The sequence below is a fragment of the Patagioenas fasciata genome, chromosome Z (genome assembly GCF_037038585.1).
Source record: "Patagioenas fasciata isolate bPatFas1 chromosome Z, bPatFas1.hap1, whole genome shotgun sequence".
Lineage (NCBI taxonomy): Eukaryota > Metazoa > Chordata > Aves > Columbiformes > Columbidae > Patagioenas > Patagioenas fasciata.
In genome coordinates this window covers 27,276,117-27,298,197 of record NC_092560.1, presented here as the reverse complement: position 1 = coordinate 27,298,197, position 22,081 = coordinate 27,276,117, and the positions used below count along the sequence as shown (strand labels likewise).

The window sequence follows — 22,081 nt, the reverse complement described above, 5'->3', positions numbered from 1 at the left end:
TTCTTTTGGCAAGCATGGCCCAAGATCAGTATATCAGACAACTCTCATAGTCTGAGTAATTGTGTTGGTTTACTTTGAATGTTCCTTTAAATAGATGTTTTCTCTGATAAAGTATGAGCTACATGTTACTAACACTTTGCTCAGTTCTGAAAACCTTGCATGTCCTAGTATGAAAATACCATGAATCACAGTAATTAGATTTCCATTTGAAATATCAGCCAAAGTGTTCTGGGAAGCAGTCTTCATAGTTTTCAATTAGTGAACAATTAAAGTACTTAAAGCAGCTTTGTTGTGACTTGGTGAGTTTTTTCATATTTGCTGGCCCATAAACTGTATTTCATGTTAAAAATCCAGGAAGAGCTACAGAAATGGAAGGACAGATTATGTTGTTGTACACAAAACCATAGTGAGATGTGAGGTTTGGGTGTTTTTGGTGTTACATCATACCAATCAATCAATACGGTGAGACTGTTGCCTTATCTAGAACTCACAGTTGAACACAGGTTGAGGGAGGCTTCTGTGTGACAGAAGCTATTGCATTCAGCTTTGGAGGCATTTGTGGCAAAAGGTCATGGCTGAAGTGTAAGTAAGGCAGATAATCCTACCAGCTTTGTGAAGATTTCCTTGTTTTCTGATAGTATCATTAAAGATCATGCTTTAATGCACTGTATCTAAGAACAAAGTTTAGATTAACTAAACACTTTTCTCCAATAAAGCTCTAAGTGCTCCACAGAGTGCTTTCTACTTGCAGTAGAATTCCTCAGCTGATGTATAGATGAGTAAAGTATACTGTCCAATATAACTCCGTAATTCTTTGTTAGAACTTGTAATGAAAATGTATTGCCTTTCATAGGCCTGTTTTACATTTGCTGAGCCATGTTTCCTCCAGCCTGGAACATGGTTTTTTGCTTTTCAGTGACTATCACGGACATGGCTTGAGAAGCCTCTTGAAGAAGGCTGATGTCAGCAGGTAGGGTGAGTACCTGTCTGGAACAGGGAACTGTGAAACACAGAAAGAATGCAAACATAATTCTAATGGCTGTCTCTTCACTCCAGGTTTAGATGAAGAGGTTTTGCCTGGCTATGAGATTCCTGGCTTGCCTCATATACATATAGGTAGTTGCAAGGCAAAGTCACTTCTGAGTTAAAGTCTTCTTGGGTACTGCAAGACTTGGTCCTTTGGGAGCACATTCCGTACTGTTTATGCTGCAGCAAACTGAAGTGCTCGGATCATTTTCCATCATATTGCAGGAGAGTCATCAGTTTTTCTGGGCATATGTTGAGACTGGCAGGGTGGAAGGGAGCCATAAGTCCAAGGGCTATAATGGGGGAACACAGGCTCTTCATTGCATGGGTTAGGGAGAAGATGTGTCTGAGAAATAGTGTAGAGAGTCTGAGTGGGCAACAGATACTTTTTTATGTCCATGCAGTTATTGGGCCATACCACTAATTTCCCAGGAGTCAGTAGTCCTGCCCTCAGGAAAAAGTGCCTGTCAGAGTTAAAACCCATGAGTTCTGCCTTAATATTTCTTCCTTCTATTTTTGCAGAGTGATGATAATCTGGTTTGTAGGGTATCTTCTTTGGAAATCAATAGTGCTGACTTCCCTGGGAGGTATAGATAACACTCTGACTTTTCCCTGACTCTTTATTTCTTGTTTCACAAATTGTCAGGTCTTGGATGGCACAGCTTTATTGCAATGACTGGATATAGTAGCACCTCAGCCAGAAGATTTTGGATAGCATCTGTATTTTTTGAGTTGCCTCTGATATGCTTTCTGTATTCAGGAATCTCTTGGCTTGCTCAAGTTTATGTACATACTGGGGAGTAAATACATAAATACAGTGTTGGGTGTTAAGGACTTCATCTAGAAAATATAAATGGAGGAAAATACAATAGGAAAACCCATTTTGTTTTCCTTTAAAGAAAGAGGCATTTTGCCTCTCATAAAGGAAGTTAGAACTAATGAGCTTAACCAATGTGTTCTGCATTTAAAAATCTTTCTGAGGCAACGGTGATTATTATTGGTTGTATTACTACTGGCATTTGCAATGTTATATTCTTTGAGATATAGTTACTCCGGGAAGGCAACTCATATTGCTGATGGGGAAGACAACATGAGTTGCAGCCGAGGTGTGGGTGATATGAAAATCGAGCTGTTCTGTGGCATGGCTGCTCTCTTACTGCTTGTGTGCTGCAGGTGAACAGTTTCATAGGAAGCAGATAAGCTAAGAGGTAGCACACTCGAATTTTGAAGAAGGTCTGTGCTTCATAATTTCCTGTTTCTTTAGTAATTTGCATTTGAAGACTTCTGACTGTTATCTGGAGGAAGCTTTAGCAAAATAGTTCCACTCCACCTAATCACTCTTGACAGATCATTTTGCAAATTAACCTTCTTGACTGAACCTACTGTCTCACAGCTCTTTAGCCAAAGTGATCTGAGTTCATTCAAGGCCATAAGACAGAGTTGACAGTAATTGGCGTAACTGTTTAGTGAAGTCAGCAGGGAGGCAGAGGAATGAATGGATATGGACTCCGAGTTGCTCTGAGCTCATCAGAATAGTTTCAGGCAAGTGCTGAAACAGATGTAGATGTCTGCGCTGTCTGCCTTGTGCCTGTTTGGGAAATAGAAGCCTTAATTCTCCGAAGCCATGTATCCCCAAGCTGATCTGCTGTTCTTTATCAGTATTTATTGCTGTTGTCTGCTCTTAGCAAATCCCTTCTTCTCTCATTCTGCCATGTGCCAGGTACCTTATGTACAGAGAAGTATATTCCCTGCCTTAAATATGTGCACACTTGAGGCAAGCAGTCACAAGCTCTAAGTAGGGGCTGGAACCAGAAGAGAAAGATCTGGAGACACATTTCCATGTGTCAAGCCATGGTTCACAATCTTCCTGAGACCCTTTTCATGTCAGGAAAATTATATCTGAGTACCCAAATGCTAGGTGACAGCCAGTTTTGTCCTGTATGATGGACATGGGAACCATTCTTAAGAGCGCAGTAGAAAATTTACTCAATGCAGGCAGCTTTCAGTACTCCTCAGGCTTTGAGCCATAGCTTAAGCAGCAATATACTCCCATAGCTGTGAAAGAACTTGGAGCCTTCACAGTAATCAGAAGATCAATGGTTGTGGTTTTCCTGAGTGTAAGCTGATTCGTAAATGTTTAAATTCCTAAGTCCCCTTATGGGGACCAGTAAAGGCTGCCTTGAGTGCTAGAGTACATACACATACACAAATGAAAACTCCAAGTACAAGCATCTTGGTAGCCGGATTTTTAAAGTGTACCCAATATAACTACAATAAATATGTTTGAGAAAACTGGATTAACTTCATTTTTTTTTCCCTTAGCGATATGCCTTGGAGACATGGTAACGTCCAGGGCACAAACAATGATAAAATTCGGCCATGTACAGAATAAGTCTTTTTACAAGTCTATCAGTGAATGGTTTGCTTAGCACCTCCAGTTGCATATTCAGCTTCACAGCGAACTACTTGTTAACATCTTCATATATATCCTTGAAAACTTACATGTTTCATTTTAAGCTGTTGCTTATAACATTTCAAGTAGGATGTTTTGTAACTTTTAAATTCTGCATACTTACAGCTAGGCAATGCTAATTGAAGATGTTGATTTGCGTAAGATTAGTTGAAGTTTAGTAACAAGCAGGAGAAATTCAAACACAGGAATCTTTTCTAGTTCTTATATAGTTGTTAATTTTGCGTTTTAATTCTTGCAAGGCCTTTTGCAACGGGATTTCTCTCCTGGCCAAGAATATTCTTGGGTGCTTAAGTGGAAACATGAGAGGATTTATACCAATACCAGATTGTTCTCTAAATATAGTCACTTCCAGTGCTTATTTTAAACTAAGTGTCAAACTGGAGAGTTATTAGGGCAGTAACTGTAGTTTGTTTGAAAAAGAAGAGAGAACTTTGCACAGCGAAGTTGTCATATATGGAAATAAGATGAGTGGAATGTATAGTTTGGACCACCACATGTAGGTAAAAAGCAAAGAGCTGTAATCAGTGTTTTTATATGAAAAAGCACTCATGAATGTGGAGTAGACATCGCAGCTGGTGGGTGTTGAATCCAAAATAGGGTTATATGATCAATCACCCTTTACTAGTAGAGGACTCCAATAATCTTTTCCTGTGCTGGGTCAGCTAGATCTTTTATGTTAGCCTTTCAAGGGTTGCTTAGCTTTTGTGCTGTTTATTTTTGATAGACCATTTTGTGGTTTTTGTTAGTTATGCATCTAGAAGGGAATTTGACTGCTCTGCCTTTTGTCAGCCTGCAAGTTAGTTCGCTGTTCTTAAAAGAAATAACATAGCTGCTTACTGCAAGATTGCTTGTGACACCTACTTTTCAGCTTACGTATCTCTCTTGGCTACTCAAGAGAGAGAAAGTGAGAGAAAAAAGGAGCTCCAGCTTAAGCCCAGAGCAGTAGAAGTTTCAATATAAGTCCATGTCTTGAAAATATTGAAATGATTCTGTGAAAAGAGAAAAAGAAACCCACAACCCAAAACCTTAACCTTTGAAACTTGCTGGAAAGTGGAATTGTTGCTTGCTGTACATCTGCACTGGCCTCTCTTGAGGCCTTTTCTAATTTGATGATTGTACCATCCTAGTTTTTGTAACATTTAGTGTATTGTACTGCAGGAAACTCCCTGGGAGAGAAGGATGGCAGTCTGAAGGGTCCTCAGGGTAATGCAGCACTTGAGTCTGATGGAACAAGGCAGCCTGTAAGATCTTTTGGAGGGAGATGTTTGCAGGCTGTGCCTGCACAAAGGGTCTGTACATTTTACTGGTGATCCTGCTGATGCACTGCTGAGGAGGTTGCAAGATATTCCAACTGATTCTGCTGTCCATTATCTATAGCTGATAATAACAGCCTCCTGTCAGCAATGTGTTTGCAAGCACCCATAATCAAAGAGCAGTAAGCTGTAAGGAAGGATGGACCTGCTCTGTGACAACTTCAGTAAACATCAGCAACAAGCATGAGATGGGTTATTTCGGTCCAGACTGTTATTCTGGAGGTGAGTACATTAGCGTATTCCCTAGTCAGATTCAAATCAAACTGATGACGTAGGTATTACTCCAAATAATTGACTTTGCCATTAGCTTCAGAGATGACTTTTTTTTAACTAACATTAAATTAATTGATTTTGAAATGCCAGCTACAAGGCATTTATACTATACTAATTGCTTTATTCTCCTATCCTACCAACTTATTTCACAGTTCCATTCATATTTAGTATCATACAATCATAGAATGGTTTGGGTTGGAAGGGACTTTCAAAGATCATCTAGTCTAAGCCCGCTACCATGGGCAGGGACATCTTTCACCAGATTAGGTTGCTGAAAGCCCCATCCAGTTTGACCTTGGAACACTTCCAGGGTTGGGGCATCCACAGCTTCTCTGTTCCAGTGTCTCACCATCGTCGTCATACAAAGTCCAACCTAAATCTCCTCTCTTTCAGTTTAGAACCATTGCCTCTTGTCCTTTCATTACAGGCCTTGGTAAAAAGTCCGTCCCCATCTTTCTTATAAGCGCTCTTTAAGTACTGGAAGGCTGTAATAAGGTCTCCTCAGAGCCTTCTCTTCTCCATGCTGAACAACCGCAACTTTCTCAGCCTGTCCTAACAGCAGAGCTGTTCCAGCTCCCTGATAATTTTTGTGGCCTCCTCTGGACCTTCTCCAAGAGGTCCATGTCTTTCCTGTACTGGGGGCTCCAGAGCTGGATGCAGGACTCCAGGTGGGGTCTCACTGGAGCAGAGCAGAGTGGCAGAATCAGTGCCCTCGACCTGCCGGCCATGCTCCTTTTGATGCGGCCCAAGACAAAATTGGCCTTCTGGGCTGCAAGCACACATTGCTGGCTCACGTCCAGACTTCGATCCACCAGTAGCACTAAGTCCTTCTCCTCAGGGCCGTTCTCAGTCCCTTCATCGCCCAGCCTGTATTGATGTTAGGGATTGCCGTGACCCAGATGCACGACCTTGCACTTTGTCTTGTTGAACTTCATGAGGTTTGCACAGGCTTGCTCCTCAAGTCTGCCAAGGTCTCTCTGGATGGCATCCCTTCCTTCAAGCAAATCAATGGTACCACCGAGCTTGGTGTCAGCTGCAGGCTTGCTAAGGGTGCACTCAGTCCCACTGTCTATGTCATTGATGAAGATACTAAGCAGTGTTCTCTCAGCTCGGACCCTTGAGGTACACCACTCATTACTGGTTTCCATTTGGACATTGAGCTGTTGACTGTAAGTTTTTGGATGTGGCCATCCAGCAAATTCTTCATCCATCAACTAGCCCACCGACCAAATCCATATGTCTCTGTGTCAAAGATTGTTCTCAATATCTGAGAATTTTCTGAGTTTAACAAATGGCTGCTAGTTTTGAATATCATAAGTAATATTAGACTCATCTTGACCATGCTCCAAATTTTATTGAGTCTCATTTCTATATTCAGCTGTGCTGTCATGTTTCTTTCATAGCTGGAACAGAAATACACTACAGCAAGTCTGACTGAGGAGTACAGTTTGGTTTCAGTGGAATTTGTTTTCTGTTTGTTTACATACTTCATTATTAGGGTGATGTCTGTTTGTATGATCTGTTGCCCAGGTTGCCATATGTTGTCATTGTATGGCAACACTTGTACACAATAAGACCATATACAAACTAGAATGGCAAAGTTTCAGCTCTTCTGGAGCAGGAAGTATACTTCTCCTTTTCGACTAATTTTTACTAAAAGACCACTGAAGCTGAATTCTAGCACCTGACTCTGAGCTGTTTGGGAAGGGCATTCAAAAAGCCAATGTGTAATTTTATTTGAAGATTCAGGCCATGATGCTGCAATGGAAATCTCCTTCATCATTGCTTCTGCAGAAGAAATAAGTGGTAATGTTAACCAGACATTGTGAAAGTATGCACAGTTTGGTTTATACCACATTTGTTTTCATATAACTGAGAACTCTGGCAAGAACGGTGAACGTCTTTAAAAAGTGGCCCACAGTTGCTATTCAATAAGAATGGCTAATGAAACTATTCCATTGTCCCATCAAATGTCTATGTATTCTTTCTCCCTGAAAAGAAAGGATATACATTTCAGAGGGAAAATGTGCCCAGAAGGAAATTCTGAAATTAGGGATTTTGGATGTCCTGGAGGTTCAGCAAACAAGTCAGGAAGGTAATGAGCCTGACGGCAGAGGCTGTGTTTGCGCAGCGTGCAGGCCTCTTTGCCACAGAGTTATCCCTCATCATCTGGCAGGCACACACAGCTTTTGCTTAGTGTAGGAGATAATTTGTTTTGTGCTTGTAGTTTCTATCCAGTGGTCCATTGGGAATTCCTCAGGCCATGATTAAACAAACTTTTCAGTTGATCTTATTTTCTTTGCACTTTGATGCAGAATTTAAGCCCTAAATTACTTATGGAGGGGGGCACAGAGAAGTAACTACAGGTGTGTTATCTCATAGAATAGCTAAGCCAAAGATGAGCTACTCAGATCTGTTTTCAGTAAGGCTCTGTGGGTTTGATTTTCTCCTGACTGGGCTTCATGTGGCACAGAGATGTAGAGGAGGAAAGCAGGTTTAAAATTCATTATATGCTGCCCGTGCTGGGATTTGGCTGTGTTCTCCTGAAACAGCTTGGGTCACAGGTCTGAGAGCAGCTGGGAAGCAGAGCCATTTTCCTCCCCAGAGAGTTACAAGGACAACGGCAGGCATGTCTTGAGGTCCATTTCCTGACTGTTAATACTCCTGTATTTTGCCTCAAGAGTCGGAAGCATCACAAAGAAACAAGCCATTTATTTGCAACATGTAAAAGATGTTGCAGACTTTGATTTCTTTTTAAAAGCCAGCATGGGGAAAAAAGTATTGTGTAAAAGAAGATAAACTAGAGCATTTTTAAAAGCAAGGAAATAGCTGTGTAAACGAATATCCCTGCTTGGTTGTTTTATTTGTGTTGCATGGTGTATCCCTTGCTCTCTAAAACATTGTGTGCTTTTTTGCGTCATAAGAATTTACAGGAAATTTAGTTATGTATTTGCATTATGTATTTTATTGATTCCTGCCGCTCCCCTCCATTAGCATTTTTCTTTTTAAAATGAAAACAACTACAAAAAAGTACAAATAGCAACATTCTGGTTTGTAATGATATGGTGAAATGACATTTTCCTGAATTCTGAATGTGAAAATTTTAGGCCTTAAATGGTTGTTCTGTACTCAGTTGGCTTGGATCAGCTTCTTGGTAGAGACCAGACTTTTGAAGACTGGTGCGTGAGACCTTGTGTTTTCCTCCCTTGGAGCACTGCAGTTATAGGAATATTGGCTCAGTATTTCGGGCTATTTCAGTATCACGCATTAAAACATTGTCTTCTTGGTTCCCCCCCACCCCGAGTTCCCAACAGTCATAAATATTTCCCTTGTTTTCCAAGATAAAACTTGGCAAGCAGCTGGTCTTGTGGCCTAGCTTACTCTCAGCTTTTAAGGTGTGGAGGAGGAGCGGCAGCTCTGGGAGTTTCACAGTCTCTGTGCTGTGGAAATGGGTCTTTCTCCTGCTCCACAGTAAAGGCAGAGCCTGAGGACCATGCCAGAAAGTTGCACTGGTAAAGGCTTCTTGGCAAATGTCTTTTGTGTGTGAGTTGCAGAGCGGCTGTCAATGCTATTTGAGTTTATAGTTGGAGCAGAGGCTGGAAAAGACAATCCTACATCCTCTCTTTCAAGAGACCGGTGGCGCATGTGTGAAATGTGAACCGAAAAGAAAGTTTGTCTGATCACTTGTTAACATTTAATAAGGAGTGAATTGCCTCTGTAATCCCAAAGATGTCCATTGATGCTTCCTTGGCAAGTACAACTGTGAGTTTCTTCAGTAAACAACGAGCTTTCTCTGCAGGCAGCACAAGTTTCTGACTCTGCAGGCTAACAGGCAAAACTGGTGGGAGAAGCTGCCGGCACAATTTGAGAGTTGAAAATCTGTTTGCTGACAGCAGAAGGCAAGTTGGTGGGTCCTTGCCAGTGGCCAGCTGGGCTTGCCGGGGTCCAGCCAGAGCTGCCGAGCGTGGGGAGCAGCAGCATATGGGAGCACTTGGAGGCACCCGGAGGCAGCTCCTGGCTCCAATTTCCCCTCAAACGCTTCGTGTTTGCAGAAAATACTTTTCCAGCAGAGAATTCACTGTTCCTGGGGAAACTGTAAACATACAGAAAATGTGTTGGGACCAGTGCTGAACCTGTTCGTTGACACTGTATGAACTTTGGTAACACCTTCAAGCATTCCAGCATTTGCCTTGTCTCAAATAACTTCCGAAGTATACTTCATGGCAAAACCAACACTAAAAGGCTTTCTCAGAAAAACTGGACTAAGGACTGTTTTTAGAAAGACCACACAAAGCTTGGCAGATAGAGCAAAGTTATTTCTGCAGGGTTTATTTTGTACATAGTTTATTTTTATTTAGAAAAAGTACAAGGCACATGCTGTTCGGTCGGGATCATCTGTTGATAGAGTGGATACCACAGCCAGCTCAGGCTGGAAAATAGCAGCAGGGCCTCAGAGGGCTTGAGGTGGAGCATCTCAGTGTGCCTGTTTTACACTTATTTCTTCCCCAAGTGTCCATCTGTGAGCGCTGTTGGGTACTAACAGCCAGCTGGGAGGATGCGGGTTCAGAGCTGCTGTGGTCTTTTGGGGTCCTTTAGTTACACTCTGAGGAATAAATGGGGGGACACACTTGCAAGGGAGCTGCTCCCTGTGGGTCGTGTTAAGTGACCAGTGAGATTTGGCAGGCCAAGTGCACTGAAGGAGGTTAATCTAAATAGCATTTATGGATTTACCTGAACTTCATTATCATCTGTGTGATAACCCTAGCATATTTAGGATGCAAAGTAAATAGAATGAGGCACAATAGCCTTAATGATTGTTAGGGGGGGAAAAAAAAATCTAATGAAGGCCCATGAACTCTGATACTTTAGAAAGATTTGACAAACTTTTACTTACTTTAGCAGTGAAATGGGAGTCAGTGAGGATATCCTGAAGGAAGCAGTGTCATGAACTGGCAGGGTCAGATGGATAGATTTTTTCCAATGACCAGTTTGCATCTCAAGTGCTATTTCTGTCTTGATAAACGTGTCTTATAGCACAACTGAGGTTTGCTAAATGCCCTTGCAAGCAAATGCCTGGGTATAATACTGGATATTCACTGGAATTATGTTGCAGTAAGTGCTAAAATTCACCAAAAGTTTCAGTAGCTTTTCCCTTCCAAAATTAACTAGAAACAAAATGGAAACATTTGGAGCCTGTGTTAAGAATAAAGTCTGAGCGTCTGCAATGACAAGTGTCCCTGGGCAGCTGGGGAGCATGTGAAGGGACTGCCTGAAGGAATTTGTTTGTTGACCATTGCCTAGTAAGGGGAAGCAGAGAGACCACCACAGTGTGATAGACATGTGAGGAATGGACAGGGCCAGACAGATGGCAGAGGCCTGTGCATATTCTGGTTGACATCTGATGACCTGAGATGAATTCAGATGTGTAAGGTAGTTCACTGATATGGACTCAGTCCAGAAGGAGGCTTTGACTGTTTTAATTGTAACACAAAGCCAAGGGAAACTAAAATGTATCAGAACTCTCTTGATTATGGTCAGCAGTCAGATAACCTGTGTAAAGCAGAATACTGGTTCCTAAATCTCCTAAACATTTATAACATTCATTTGTATCCATTTCTTCCTGTTCTCTTATACTGGCATTTGCACTAGGAGGTGTCTTTTCTTTTGATATCAAGTGATGCTTGTAAACATAGTTCTGGGTAGTCCAAATGTCTCGCTGTGAGCTGAAGCTCCACAACTGAATCTCCTTGCGGTGGTACTAGAGATTGCAGCTACTGAGGCAGAGGGGAGGGAGCCATTGGGCATCAGCCCCTCCCCACAGCATTCTGTAAAATACTTCGGGATATTCTGAATTTTGAGACCAGCAGTAAATGTATCAATGTGCAGTTTTCTATAATCCGTGTAAAAATTGGGAAGTCGTTCTGGGGTCAATAAGTATATTCATGTTTCTCAGAAAAAAAAAAAAAAAAGAAAATCAGAGCAAGCTTTCATTCCTGCCTTTTAATTTGTAGCATTTCATATTTTTAAAATTATCCACTCAACAAAAAGAGATAGAGAGCAGTAACTGAAGAAGAAAAAGCTCAGAGTAGCCTTGGTAGGTTGAATTCCAGGCTTTGTGGGCTGTTAAATTAATTTCTTGTTTAATTTTGCCAGTTTTAACAGTTTCTGTTTAAGGGTACTCAGCCAGAAGTCATCACTCATGTCTGTTGAAAGGAGTGCTCTTGCAGGTTATGACCCTGTGCTCAGCTTCCAATGAATGTACTCTACCATGGAGCATGGATATGTATAATGTGAAGGGTACTTTCTGCTTCAGAGAATGAGGCAGGAAGCTGAAAGCATTATACTTACATGAAAAATCCTTTGGCAAACATCTCTGAATGTCAGGTGTTTGATGCCTAATGAAGTGGTGGTACAACAGGTGATACTTAAAGCTCAAATGGCAAATGTAGGTTTCAGGATTAAATTTACAACTACTTTCTGTTCCCCTAAAATGTGCATAAGATGTTTTAGAGGTTACAGTTATCTAACCTGGGACTATTTTGATAAACTCTGGAAAACCCCCCATCTCCAGTTTTGTGTATTTTGGCTCAGTATGTCTGTACACGCACACATCCTTAGTTGCTACCAGCTGCTTGCCAGGCAGGAATGATGTACAGGACTGCAGGCCTTAAGGCACCCCTGGTAAACTAAAGGTGCTGATGTTGACCTTTGAAGTGGCTAACTGCTGGATGCAGTTTTGCAGAGCTCCAGGAAATATTAACCATGGTCCTGGTGGTTGTGATGTTCAGCATCAGCAGATGTGTTCCTTGGCTGCAGGTTTTGTGGTTGCAGACACTGAATCTTCACCATTGCATGTTCCTGGTCCAGGATGAAGCTTGCTGGGGCAAAAGATGAGTCACTGTGTCTGCTTTCTCTCTTGGAGTGGATTACTCGAGAGTGGCCATTGAGTAAACACAGCAGCAGCTACGGGGCTGCCACAGCAGCAGCTGGTGATAAATTACAAGACAGCTACCTTCAACAGCTTTTGGAAACGGATGGTGTGGCTAGGCTGATTCCCTCGGGTGACCTTCTCCCAGAATACTGCTAGTACCCGGCGGGATCTGATTAGCTCATCTGTAAGCACCTTCTGTAGCCAGCTATTTCAGGATATGGATATAAATATGCACGTCATCTGGTAGCAGTTCTGTTTGTATTTTGTGATGCGAGGTCACTGATCAGCCCACAGTGAGCCTGTCAGTCATGCTAACAATCCTGACTTTAAAAAAAAAGAGTCTAAAGTCACCAAGCTTACAGAAAGCAGGAAACTGAACTCACAGGAGTTCCAGCTTCTGAAGCCAGTGAAACCAATACACATTTAGAACTTTCCACAGAGGGACAAGGCTTGTGGGCACAGGGTACAGTTTATTAATTGATCTGTTGTAGCTGGGACAGACAAATGTTAAGGCAGATGAGCTGGTTTTCAGGGTAATGCAGTAGGCCAAGTGATTTGGCACATGCAGAGACAGCAGAACCATGCAGTAGAAAAGTTTTGCTTTTATAATCGTTCACTGAGTGCATCCCTGTGGTTTGCAGATACGCTCCAGAAGGCTGCCGGTTGCAGGTTTTTTCCTTCCCCAAGGGCAGTGTTCGGGTCTGGCCCAGGATGACCCTGCATGACTCCCCTATGCACCTAAGTCAAGCCATGCTGGGTGGACTTTTCCTCCTGCTCACCCCTGGGCCCCGGCTCCAAGGCTCCTTGTCCTCTCCCTCCTGGGGCCACTACTTGCTGTGACCAGGGTTTTCCCGTTTCCCTGGCTGAGTGCAGGCTTGCTTCAGAGTTTTGCTTAGATGGTGAGCGCCACCAGCTTTTAGTTTAACCCCTTTGGAGCATACAAAGGAAGTTTCTTGACCAAGAAGTCTTTGCTTTCGAAGCACAAAAGCATGATCTTTCAGATTGACAGAAATCCTGACACATGGCAACCAAATCAGGGTTGGTGTATCTCTTTCTTCACTCACTCAAGCACTTAGTCCCTATGGCTGTGCTTGTTACTCTGACTCGAGGAGAAGCATGGCCCCAGAAACCTCCGCTCTTAAAACACAATGAGAAGTCACCTGTCTCATGGTCTGGCTCACTCACTTCCTCGTGTTAGTTCCCCTGCGGGGTGCAAGCCAACCTTTCGGTCTGGGTTGTAAATCTGATGGATTTTTCTTCAAAAAAGTGCCAAAGCTATGTGGACTGTGGATGGGTAGGTTTGCCTTGGGCAGGCTGAGACATGCTTGGCACATAATGTGAACCAGAACCCGTAGTACGTTACAGGTATGCTCCACCACATCGCACCATGTGCATCTACATAAATAAATGAACAATCAACGAAGTAAACAGACAACATAATGCAAGGGAATACTGCAGGAGTGAAATTTTGTACTCTTTTGCTGAAGAAAAGCACCTCTGTGATGCACACTGCCTGCACAAGCAGCTGTGCTTTCCCTTGTGTGCTTGATCCAGGTGGAAACATGGTTTAGCAAAGATAAAGCTAGTGATGAAAAAGATTAGCACTGTGAACAAATAGATGCTTGATGATTTCTACTTCATCTGTTTTTTATGTTTTATATTCCCCGTGAACTGGGGACAATGGAAACTGATTTAGGATGCCAAAGAATAAAGAAACGACTTTTCTGAATTACTTCTGATTCAGAAGTTCACAGCAGAGAATCTTGTGTCTCCAGATCTTACCTACATGCTGCTCAAGAATACGAGCTAATGGAAATCAGAGATGGCTTTTTGAAAGAGCTGTTGCAAAGAAAAACAGAGATATGAGAGAGGAACCTGGGAGCCTTTGTGTCAGCAGATAAAAAACTGTCAAAGTTATGTAATGAGCTGTGTGAAAAGGGGAATGCAGTGGTCTGAACAACAGCTCACTGGGATGGACGGGTTGGCTGGAACAAACAGAAAGAAAACTTGACAAGTGTATAAAAATCCGTGAGGTCATTGTGGAAGAAAACAAACCCACATGCTTGTATTGGAACAAACAGAAGGTCTGGTGTAATTGATGCATGATGTAAGGATCTTGGGACTTCAAGAGAGAGAGCAACGAGAGGACCTGGCTGTTGCCAGAAAGCTCTTAAAAGTTCAAACGTCCCCAGTGCAGTGGAGCAACTCTTCTAAAATCAGAAACAGAACAGCAGCGCAGGCTGGACCATTGCCAGACTCTCATGGGCACGCCAATGGATCCACACTTCCTTGCTGGAAGGCTTTGCTAGCATGGTAGTAGCTGCAACCAGATGCCACAGTCATGAAGTGTTTCAGGGCTAATTGTATTACTTTTATGGTTTTTGACAGGCTGGCTGACAGCTGTATTTCTGAACTTTTGTGTAGAAGTGAAGGACAGGGCAGGAGGTGGGGCAGTCCAAGCCCTCTGCTGGGAAAGGAATCTTTCAAGATTCCCGCACCCCGGGGTTGGGAAACATGAGCTCTCCGGCCTGCTCTGGTGGCCATGGCAAACAAAGGGTCAAATGATTAGTCTCGGTTCCTGGAGGGGGACTCTGTGAAGTAAGGTGAGCAGAGAGAAAGCTGCTGGTCCAGCTCCTGTTGTCAGGGCTGTCCACCCAAGCAGGAGGAAGGTGCCTGACTGCCTGGGTGAACTGCCTGGGTGTTCATTGTCCGAGGCCGTGCTTTTTGACAAAATGCTTTTGTTTTCAATAAATACCACTCAGCTTCGTGAAAGTTGCCTGGAAACCCCACTGTTCCCCTTGGAGAAGCAAAGTAGCACAGGGGCAGATTTAGCGGGGTCTTCAGGTGCCCTCCCTGCCTGGGCGGTGAAGGGGCTGGGGCAGCAGCCGGGCAGGACTGTGCGTTTTTGCTGCAGGAAGATGACAGCTTTGGGCTTGAAGTGCCCCTGTAGACACAAGAGGAGGAAAAGCCTGGACAGTAGCAGTGCATGTCAGTCTCTGCACACAACAAATACAGACCACCTCCTGCTTCTTCATCTCTCAGCAGTTTTCACAGAGCTGCTTTTAAGAAACCAGGCAGGAGACAAGGAGGTTTAAAGACCAAGAAGTTCTTCCTGTGATGACAATGCTAACTGGTCCCAGCATACACCAGGCTAGGGAGGGGGATGTGGGGCAGACCTCCCAGGTTTCTGTGTGGTGGACAGACCTCCTCCTCAGGTCCAGCAGCTGTGGTGAGAGGCAGTGCTTTCTCTGCCTGCTTGGGATGTGAGACCTTGGTTGTGTAAGAGGTCTGGGTGGCTTTTGGTGGCTCTTGATGCTCCTCAGGTTTGGTGACATTGTGGCTAAGATTGCCCAGAGGGGACCTGCCCCGCGGCAGACAGGCAAGGGCAGCGAGGAGAAGCCTGTGGTGGCTTTGGCACCAGCACCAGCGCTCTGCTGGAGCTGTACCATGGCAGCGGCATGGGACCTGGGACGAGGGCTAAGTGTCCCCAGCCTGATGCTGCCTAGGTTGTAAGGCTGCATGGAGCAAAACTTGCTGCAAAGACCTCCAACTCCGATAACAGCCCTCTGCTTGTAGATTGACAGATACCAAAAGTATTCCAAACTGCATTTGTTTGACTTCTCATTAAGAATTGCCACCATAGTTGCAGTTTAAGCTGATTCTCTAATCCCAGCACAATACTGTGGGTGCAGACGAAATATTTGTGCAGGCTTTTGTGTGTTTGCTTGGTTTGGGGATTTCTTTTACTTTCTTCATGGAGATGTACCACAAAACATTTCCCTCCAATTGAAAAGTCACTTGCTAATGCAATTTTTTGCTTTTCCAAGACACTGCCTAAAAAAACTTGAGCCCCCAACCCCAGCCTCACACTCCAGCTCTTCAAAAAGCCTCATTAAAATGCATGGACACTGTTCTGAAGAATTTTCTGTAGAAAATCTCAACTTTTTGTTTATAGAACAAGCTTAACATTGATCCACACAGGTCTGTATTTCAAGACAATTTTTCAGGAAAAAATATCCACTTTAGCTGAGAAGTTTGCCGTCTGCTGAAAATAAGTTGAATGAAAAATGGAGTGTTGAGTCTGAAGTGTTCTCATTTGGAGCAGCTTGTTGAATTTCTGTGTACTTAACTCAAACTCTGAACTTTCATCTAAACCTAATCCGTACCCAGGGGAAGCCTCCCTGTGCAAACTTCATTTGCAAAATGATGTCTCTCTGTCTGTATCAATATTTTAAACTAACTTTTTCTGGAGATGTAAGAAGACTTAAGAGGTCCTAAAAATGAACTGATTTGCTGCCCTTTTCTTTTTTTGGCAGTAGAATATTTTTTTAAAAACCCTAAAGCCATAGCCCAAAATCCAGACTTTGTTGCAGATTTTCTTTATAAATGAGTGCCTAATCAACTGTAAATTCCCAAACCTTTTCTGCTTCATATTTCCTTAATACTGTTTGTCTTGGAGCTCACTGCTTACATGCTGTTTTTCTTGTAAAGCTGCAGTGTTGCTGAACTAAGCGAACAGCTGTGTCAGATATATCCCCACGAAGAGTCTAACCATCTGTGGTTACCCTACCAAGCTTTTACAGATGAAACGTATAATTGAAAAGCTAACTGGTAATTTTAGTCATCCCAATTTATTTTTTCATTTTGTTATTGGAATTTTGTTTAGTTCGTTAGCCTGTGTCTGGCATTTTGTCTTCTGTTATTTACAGAGTGAGCAATCAGTGTTGTTTCTGCACTGTTTTTTGGGAAAAAGCAGTACTGCTGGTCTTAACTGTCTCTCCCCTAAGCCACTGATACAATTATTGCTGACTGATATATTTGTGCCTATTTTATAAGTAAACTAAAACAACAACAAGAAAAAAAGAATGATAGATTTCGAAAATTTTGGTGAATGACTCATAGAGTTAATGTATCACCAGCTGTACTAAAGAGGGACTGCATGGAACTGCTTGTTAGAGGAGCAAGATGAGAGAGATGCACACAGAAGGGTTTTAAAGGTCTCATTTTGTGAATCTTACCACTGCAATGCATAGTTGCAATGAGAAAGGTATAGGTTTCAAACACTGAGTCCTAATCCCCTCTAGGCTCAATATTTTACTTGGACATGGAGGAATGTAAAATATACACATGCTTGGTCCTGTACAGTTTGGTTCAGCTGTCAAGGAGAAGACAGTGAAGTTACACAGTAGGCAGAAAGTCATTATAGGAATGTGGGTAGAAAGTGCATTACTCGCTTGCCTGAATAGTGAGTGAGTGGTGAAGGACATACACCTGAGAATCCCCTTTCTCACAGCTTTTCTGCTGGCTGGAGGTGTTTGCTTCCACTGGGGAACTGCTAGCTGGTATCAGTCAAAGGTAGTTAGTTTTTACTGGCTTTTCTTGTCTGTGAAGAAGCTTCTATGGTTTCTACACCATAGTGGCAAACTCCCTGCCATTTCCTAAAAAATTGGAAGTGCAGTTTTCCTATATGTGCACAGCTCCTTACAGTTCTTAGGGCTGCATCTCCCCCCCAAGCAATTAATTGCCAGAAATTTCATGCTTGTGTTTCTGTGTTATTGATCTTTTCCTAGTATTTTGTGACTACCTCTCTTTTGCTTTCCTGTGGTTTTGAAGAGTAGCCCTCTCTTGATAACTCCTGAATGACTATAATGAATTAAGTGCAATGGGCATTTCTAGGAGGATTTTGAGGAAAAAAAAAATGTGTGGCATGCTGTAAAATGAAGCTGTATGTTACATTTTTAATGAAATTTCAGGCTACAGCAGTGCGCATTCATCAAATAATCCATAGACTGCTAAATATCCTTCTGTTCCTCCCACAAACAAGGGTGGAAAGTTGTCTGCTTCTTTACTCCAAGGAAACCCTTCTTTGCATTGATTTGCTCTCACAATTGCTCTGTGTCAGTCCTAGAGGTCTGCATTGTGAGACCTTCCTTTCTGCAGCAGTGGCACATGTTGTTGCCCTTACTGAAATACAGTTTAGTATAAAGGCCATTTAGTCAATGCCAGTATTCATTTGGAAGAAGTTTAGCATTTTCTGTGCTTGATACTGCAAAGTGCCAGGCTCCCTTATCCTGATTAGCAAAGCATTTAAACTTACACATAAAGCTCTCTATCAGTGCTCCCATTGATTTCAGAAGAGCAAATCACACATTTAAATATCCACAACATGCTAAAATAATTAGCAGGTTGAGAGTGAGAGCACTCTGTTTCTGAGACTTAATGAATAGGTCGAATTAAGCTTTCTTTTTAAAAAGGCAATAATAGTTTTAAAAATATTGAAAAGAAAGCCCGTGATCTTTTCTCTCATATCAGCAGGCAATCAGACAAAATGAGAGCAAGTGTACAGCAAACAGAAAACGCAGATTCAGGTTTACAGTAACGTAATAATCCCCAGATCCAAGTTTATAGGAACATAATAATCTTGGCTGGAAAATCCAATAGGTTTTTATTTCTCTTCTAAATCACTATTTTTGTAGAAGAACCTTGGTCTACTTATAATTAAGTCATGAAGACAGGCAGCTATTTAAGCCTCATAGCTGGCAATTTGAGGTCTTCATGTGAATGTATTTTCCTATGTTGACACTAATTTATTTCTGAAAAAAAATAAGATGAATATCATAGGAAAACTCGGTTTCCTATGGGGATACTCATCAAGTGCAGACAAAAATAGGGCTGAAATCTAAACAGAAATTGCCAGGCATGGATTCTGAATTGTAGGTTTCTTTGTAAGCAAAATCATCCAAATTCAGACTAGTCTAAAACCACAGATTCTTTTTCTGAACTGGATATTTCCCCTTATATCAATTAAAAACAAGTATGTGAGAAGCATTTGACTTCTGACAGAGCCTTGGAGATTTCCCTCTATCCTCTGTGCCTGTGAAAAACATGCATATCTTGGACTAGCACATGCCAGCATATAAATGCTGTGCGTGATAATTCTTGTGAACCATTTGATATCTGTATGCAAGTGGGTGTGTTATGCACTCACATTTTATGTAGTGGCAGATTAAGTATTTGGCAGGCACACTAGGTGCGTACTTTTAAATATTTATTCCTGTGTTTATTTTTTCTTTCATATGCTGCTGTAGTAACAAGTTACTCATACTTAATCAGTGATTTTGTATATTCCTTCAGGAGACTAAAACCAGACACAGTAGATATGAAAAGAAATTGTGGTAACAGGCAAAAAAATTCCATTCCCTAAAAAGGGAGAGAAAATGCAGTTTTTCTGTATTTACACAGCCTCTTATACTCCTAAGGGATGCATCTACCCCCTAAGTAAGTAGCAATCATCTATCTTACATCTGTTGAACAAAAATGTACCAGTACAGATGGGTGGCTGTGCACAGCATCTGCAGGTGAGAGAGGGAGCGGATGCAGTGGGCTGGTGTAACATGCACTGCCCAAGAAATCAGGTGTTGTCAGAGCTGCTCCCCACTCCTGGCATCTTCCTGAGGGTGCATGAGAAATGACTTTGGGAACCTCGTAGACCAGATCTGTACTTGCTTTTTGCCTTGGAGGGTGGGCAGTGACTGTCCATGCGGATGATTTTTTTTCACATTGGCGAGGGTACTTGCAAAAGGCAACTCCAAGGTGGCTTGGTAGATTTGGAGAGTTCAGGCAGGATTTGTGAGGGGAGGGTGTGCCTCAAAGGCAAGAAATATATTTAATATTAGTCCAGTTGCTGGTGTGTCCAAGTGAAGCAAGTGCTTACGTATGTGTGGAAACGGAGGATGGGCTCTGTGGTCAAGTGAAATGAGGTAAAAGAAGAGGAAATATGTGCTCTGAGTAGGCTAAAGAGGATAAGTGTGAAGTGCTGCTGGGTGAAGGACTGACTTGGTGCAGTCCCTGACCACTCTTATCAGTCTTGCAGCCTGGCTGCAGCAAATTAGTATCAGGAAAGGGATTTGTCTGATATACATTGCCACTAGGTTAGGAGGATAATTTTCTAGATCTTCTGTGGCATGATGTTTCAGGCATAGATGTCCTAGCTTGTTTCTGTCATTGCATTCTGCCATTGCATTCCATGTTTCTATGACTCCTATATCCCTTTTTACTCTCCTGATCTTGGTTTTGACGTATTAGTAAAGTCTCTTGGACCAGGCTTCTGTTTCACTGTGGTTTATTTATTGTTGCCTCCTTTTTCTCCATGTTGTTTCTTTGGCATTTTTTTGGCTACCTCCTGCATTTTTAGCTTGTCATTGCATCCTTTCTTTTGTTTTTATAAAGAAGGTTATATTTTAGACCCAGCTCCTAAAATATCCATCCAGAGAGTAATTTTGAAATAATGTCATTGAGATTGTTGATATGTTTAAATGTAGCTTTAAATTTAGCACTTTTTTGAATCAGCATATTTGTACCTGCTAGTTTTACTACGTAAGAGTGTCTTTATATTCTGCTTTAAAACCAGAAATGCTTTAGGAGTTTTTGGCTGCAATGTGTTTTTTAGGTATAGTTTTAAAATCCAAGTTATAAAAACAAAGTTAGAAAGTTTTCATCTATAAAACAACCAATTATTCCCACAACATGTTCCTGCCTGTGTAAATTATCTTGTCGATCAAATAATCTGTCTACAGCTATCAGGTCTGGAGGGCAATACTTAATCACAGAATAATAGAATCATGGAATAGTTTGGGTTGGAAGAGACCTTCAGAGGCCATCTAATCCAACCCTTCTGCAATGAGCAGGGACATCTGCAACTAGACCATCCAGCCTGGCCTTGAATGTCTCCAAGAATGGGGCATTTACCACCTCTCTGGGCAACCTGGGCCAGTGTTTTATACCCTCATTGCAAAAAAATTCTTCCTCATGTCTAGGCTGAATTTCCCCTCTTTTAGTTTAAAACCATTACGGCATCTCCTGTCACAACAGGCCCTGCCAAAAAGTCTGTCCCCATCTTTCTTATAGGCCCCTTTTAAGTACTGAAAGGCCACAGTAAGGTCTCCCTGGAGCCTTCTGTTCTCCAGGCTGAACAGCCCCAACTCTCTCAGCCTGTCCTCACAGGAGAGGTGTTCTAGTCCCCTCATCGTTTTTGCGACCTCCTCTGGACCCTCTTCAACTGGTCCATGTCTTTCCTTAATAATTTACTTAACACTGATACATCATCTCTCTCTGAAGATTTCAAATAATTTAAAAATTGTGATTAAAAATGCAGTGAGACACACGAAGTGACGTATGTGTGGGTACAGTGGGGCATTAAAAGGCTAAATGAATCACTTAATGAACAAGTGACAGTCTCAATCGCCTGACCTAACCCCAGAACAACGGTTCCCTTATAAATAAGTACTTTTATCCAGGGATGCAGAAGCAAAGGCTCTGACATTTATTATTCTGATGTGTCTCTGTTCCTAGGACATTACATTTCTGTGGATACATCTTATGAGGGTGAGAAGGCAGTGCTGTCCAGCCCTGAGCTGTACTCGGAGGAGTGGAGCTGTGTCAGACTGATTTATCAGATAGCAACGACTTCTGAGACTTCACCCAGTCCCGCCAGGCTCAATCTGTACCTGCGGCAGGAGGGAGAGAGCTTCGATCGTTTGCTGTGGTCAGCCAAGGAGCCTTCAGACAGCTGGCTCATAGCAAGCTTGGATTTAACCAACAGCACAAAGAAGTACAAGGTAAGCCCAATTTCAGAAGATGCCACAGGCGTTCTGATGCACATACTGGGGTGCGCAGACTGCTTGTTGAACATTTCTGCCCTGGGCCCTATTGTTGTTTTTAACCTCCAGGGTGTGAGTCAGTTGACCCACCCCCATCCCTAAAATTAGGGCGGCAGAGCTCTGCGGAACTTCTGGCAATCCTCAGCAGATATAGGACCTCCAGATCTGGGGTCTGCAGCTGTGCTCACTTGCTCCTGTTCTCTGTGCCCTGCTGGGAGGAGAGTATTTCTACCCAACACCCACCACATTGCATCTCTCACAAAAACGGCCTGTGTAGTCACAGCTGAGGAGTCTGGAGTCCCATACTTTTATATGAAGTGTGGGATTTTTTGTCTTTGTCTCATTGTCCTTCAGTGTGCTTTCTGACCTCAAGGAGAGGTGTTATCTCGATCCTCAACGCCAAGCT

General features: G+C 42.5%; 1 protein-coding gene across 2 annotated transcripts in view; it reads left to right on the top strand.

The window, feature by feature from the left end:
* The window catches only part of MAMDC2 (MAM domain containing 2), a 61,907-nt gene that overhangs the window by 8,665 nt on the left and 31,161 nt on the right, over positions 1-22,081 (top strand). For both annotated transcript variants that reach the window (XM_065860876.2, XM_071802136.1), the window contains exon 3: positions 21,368-21,633. In XM_065860876.2, coding sequence (XP_065716948.1) covers positions 21,368-21,633 — 266 coding nt within the window. The remainder of the gene's footprint in view (positions 1-21,367; positions 21,634-22,081) is intronic.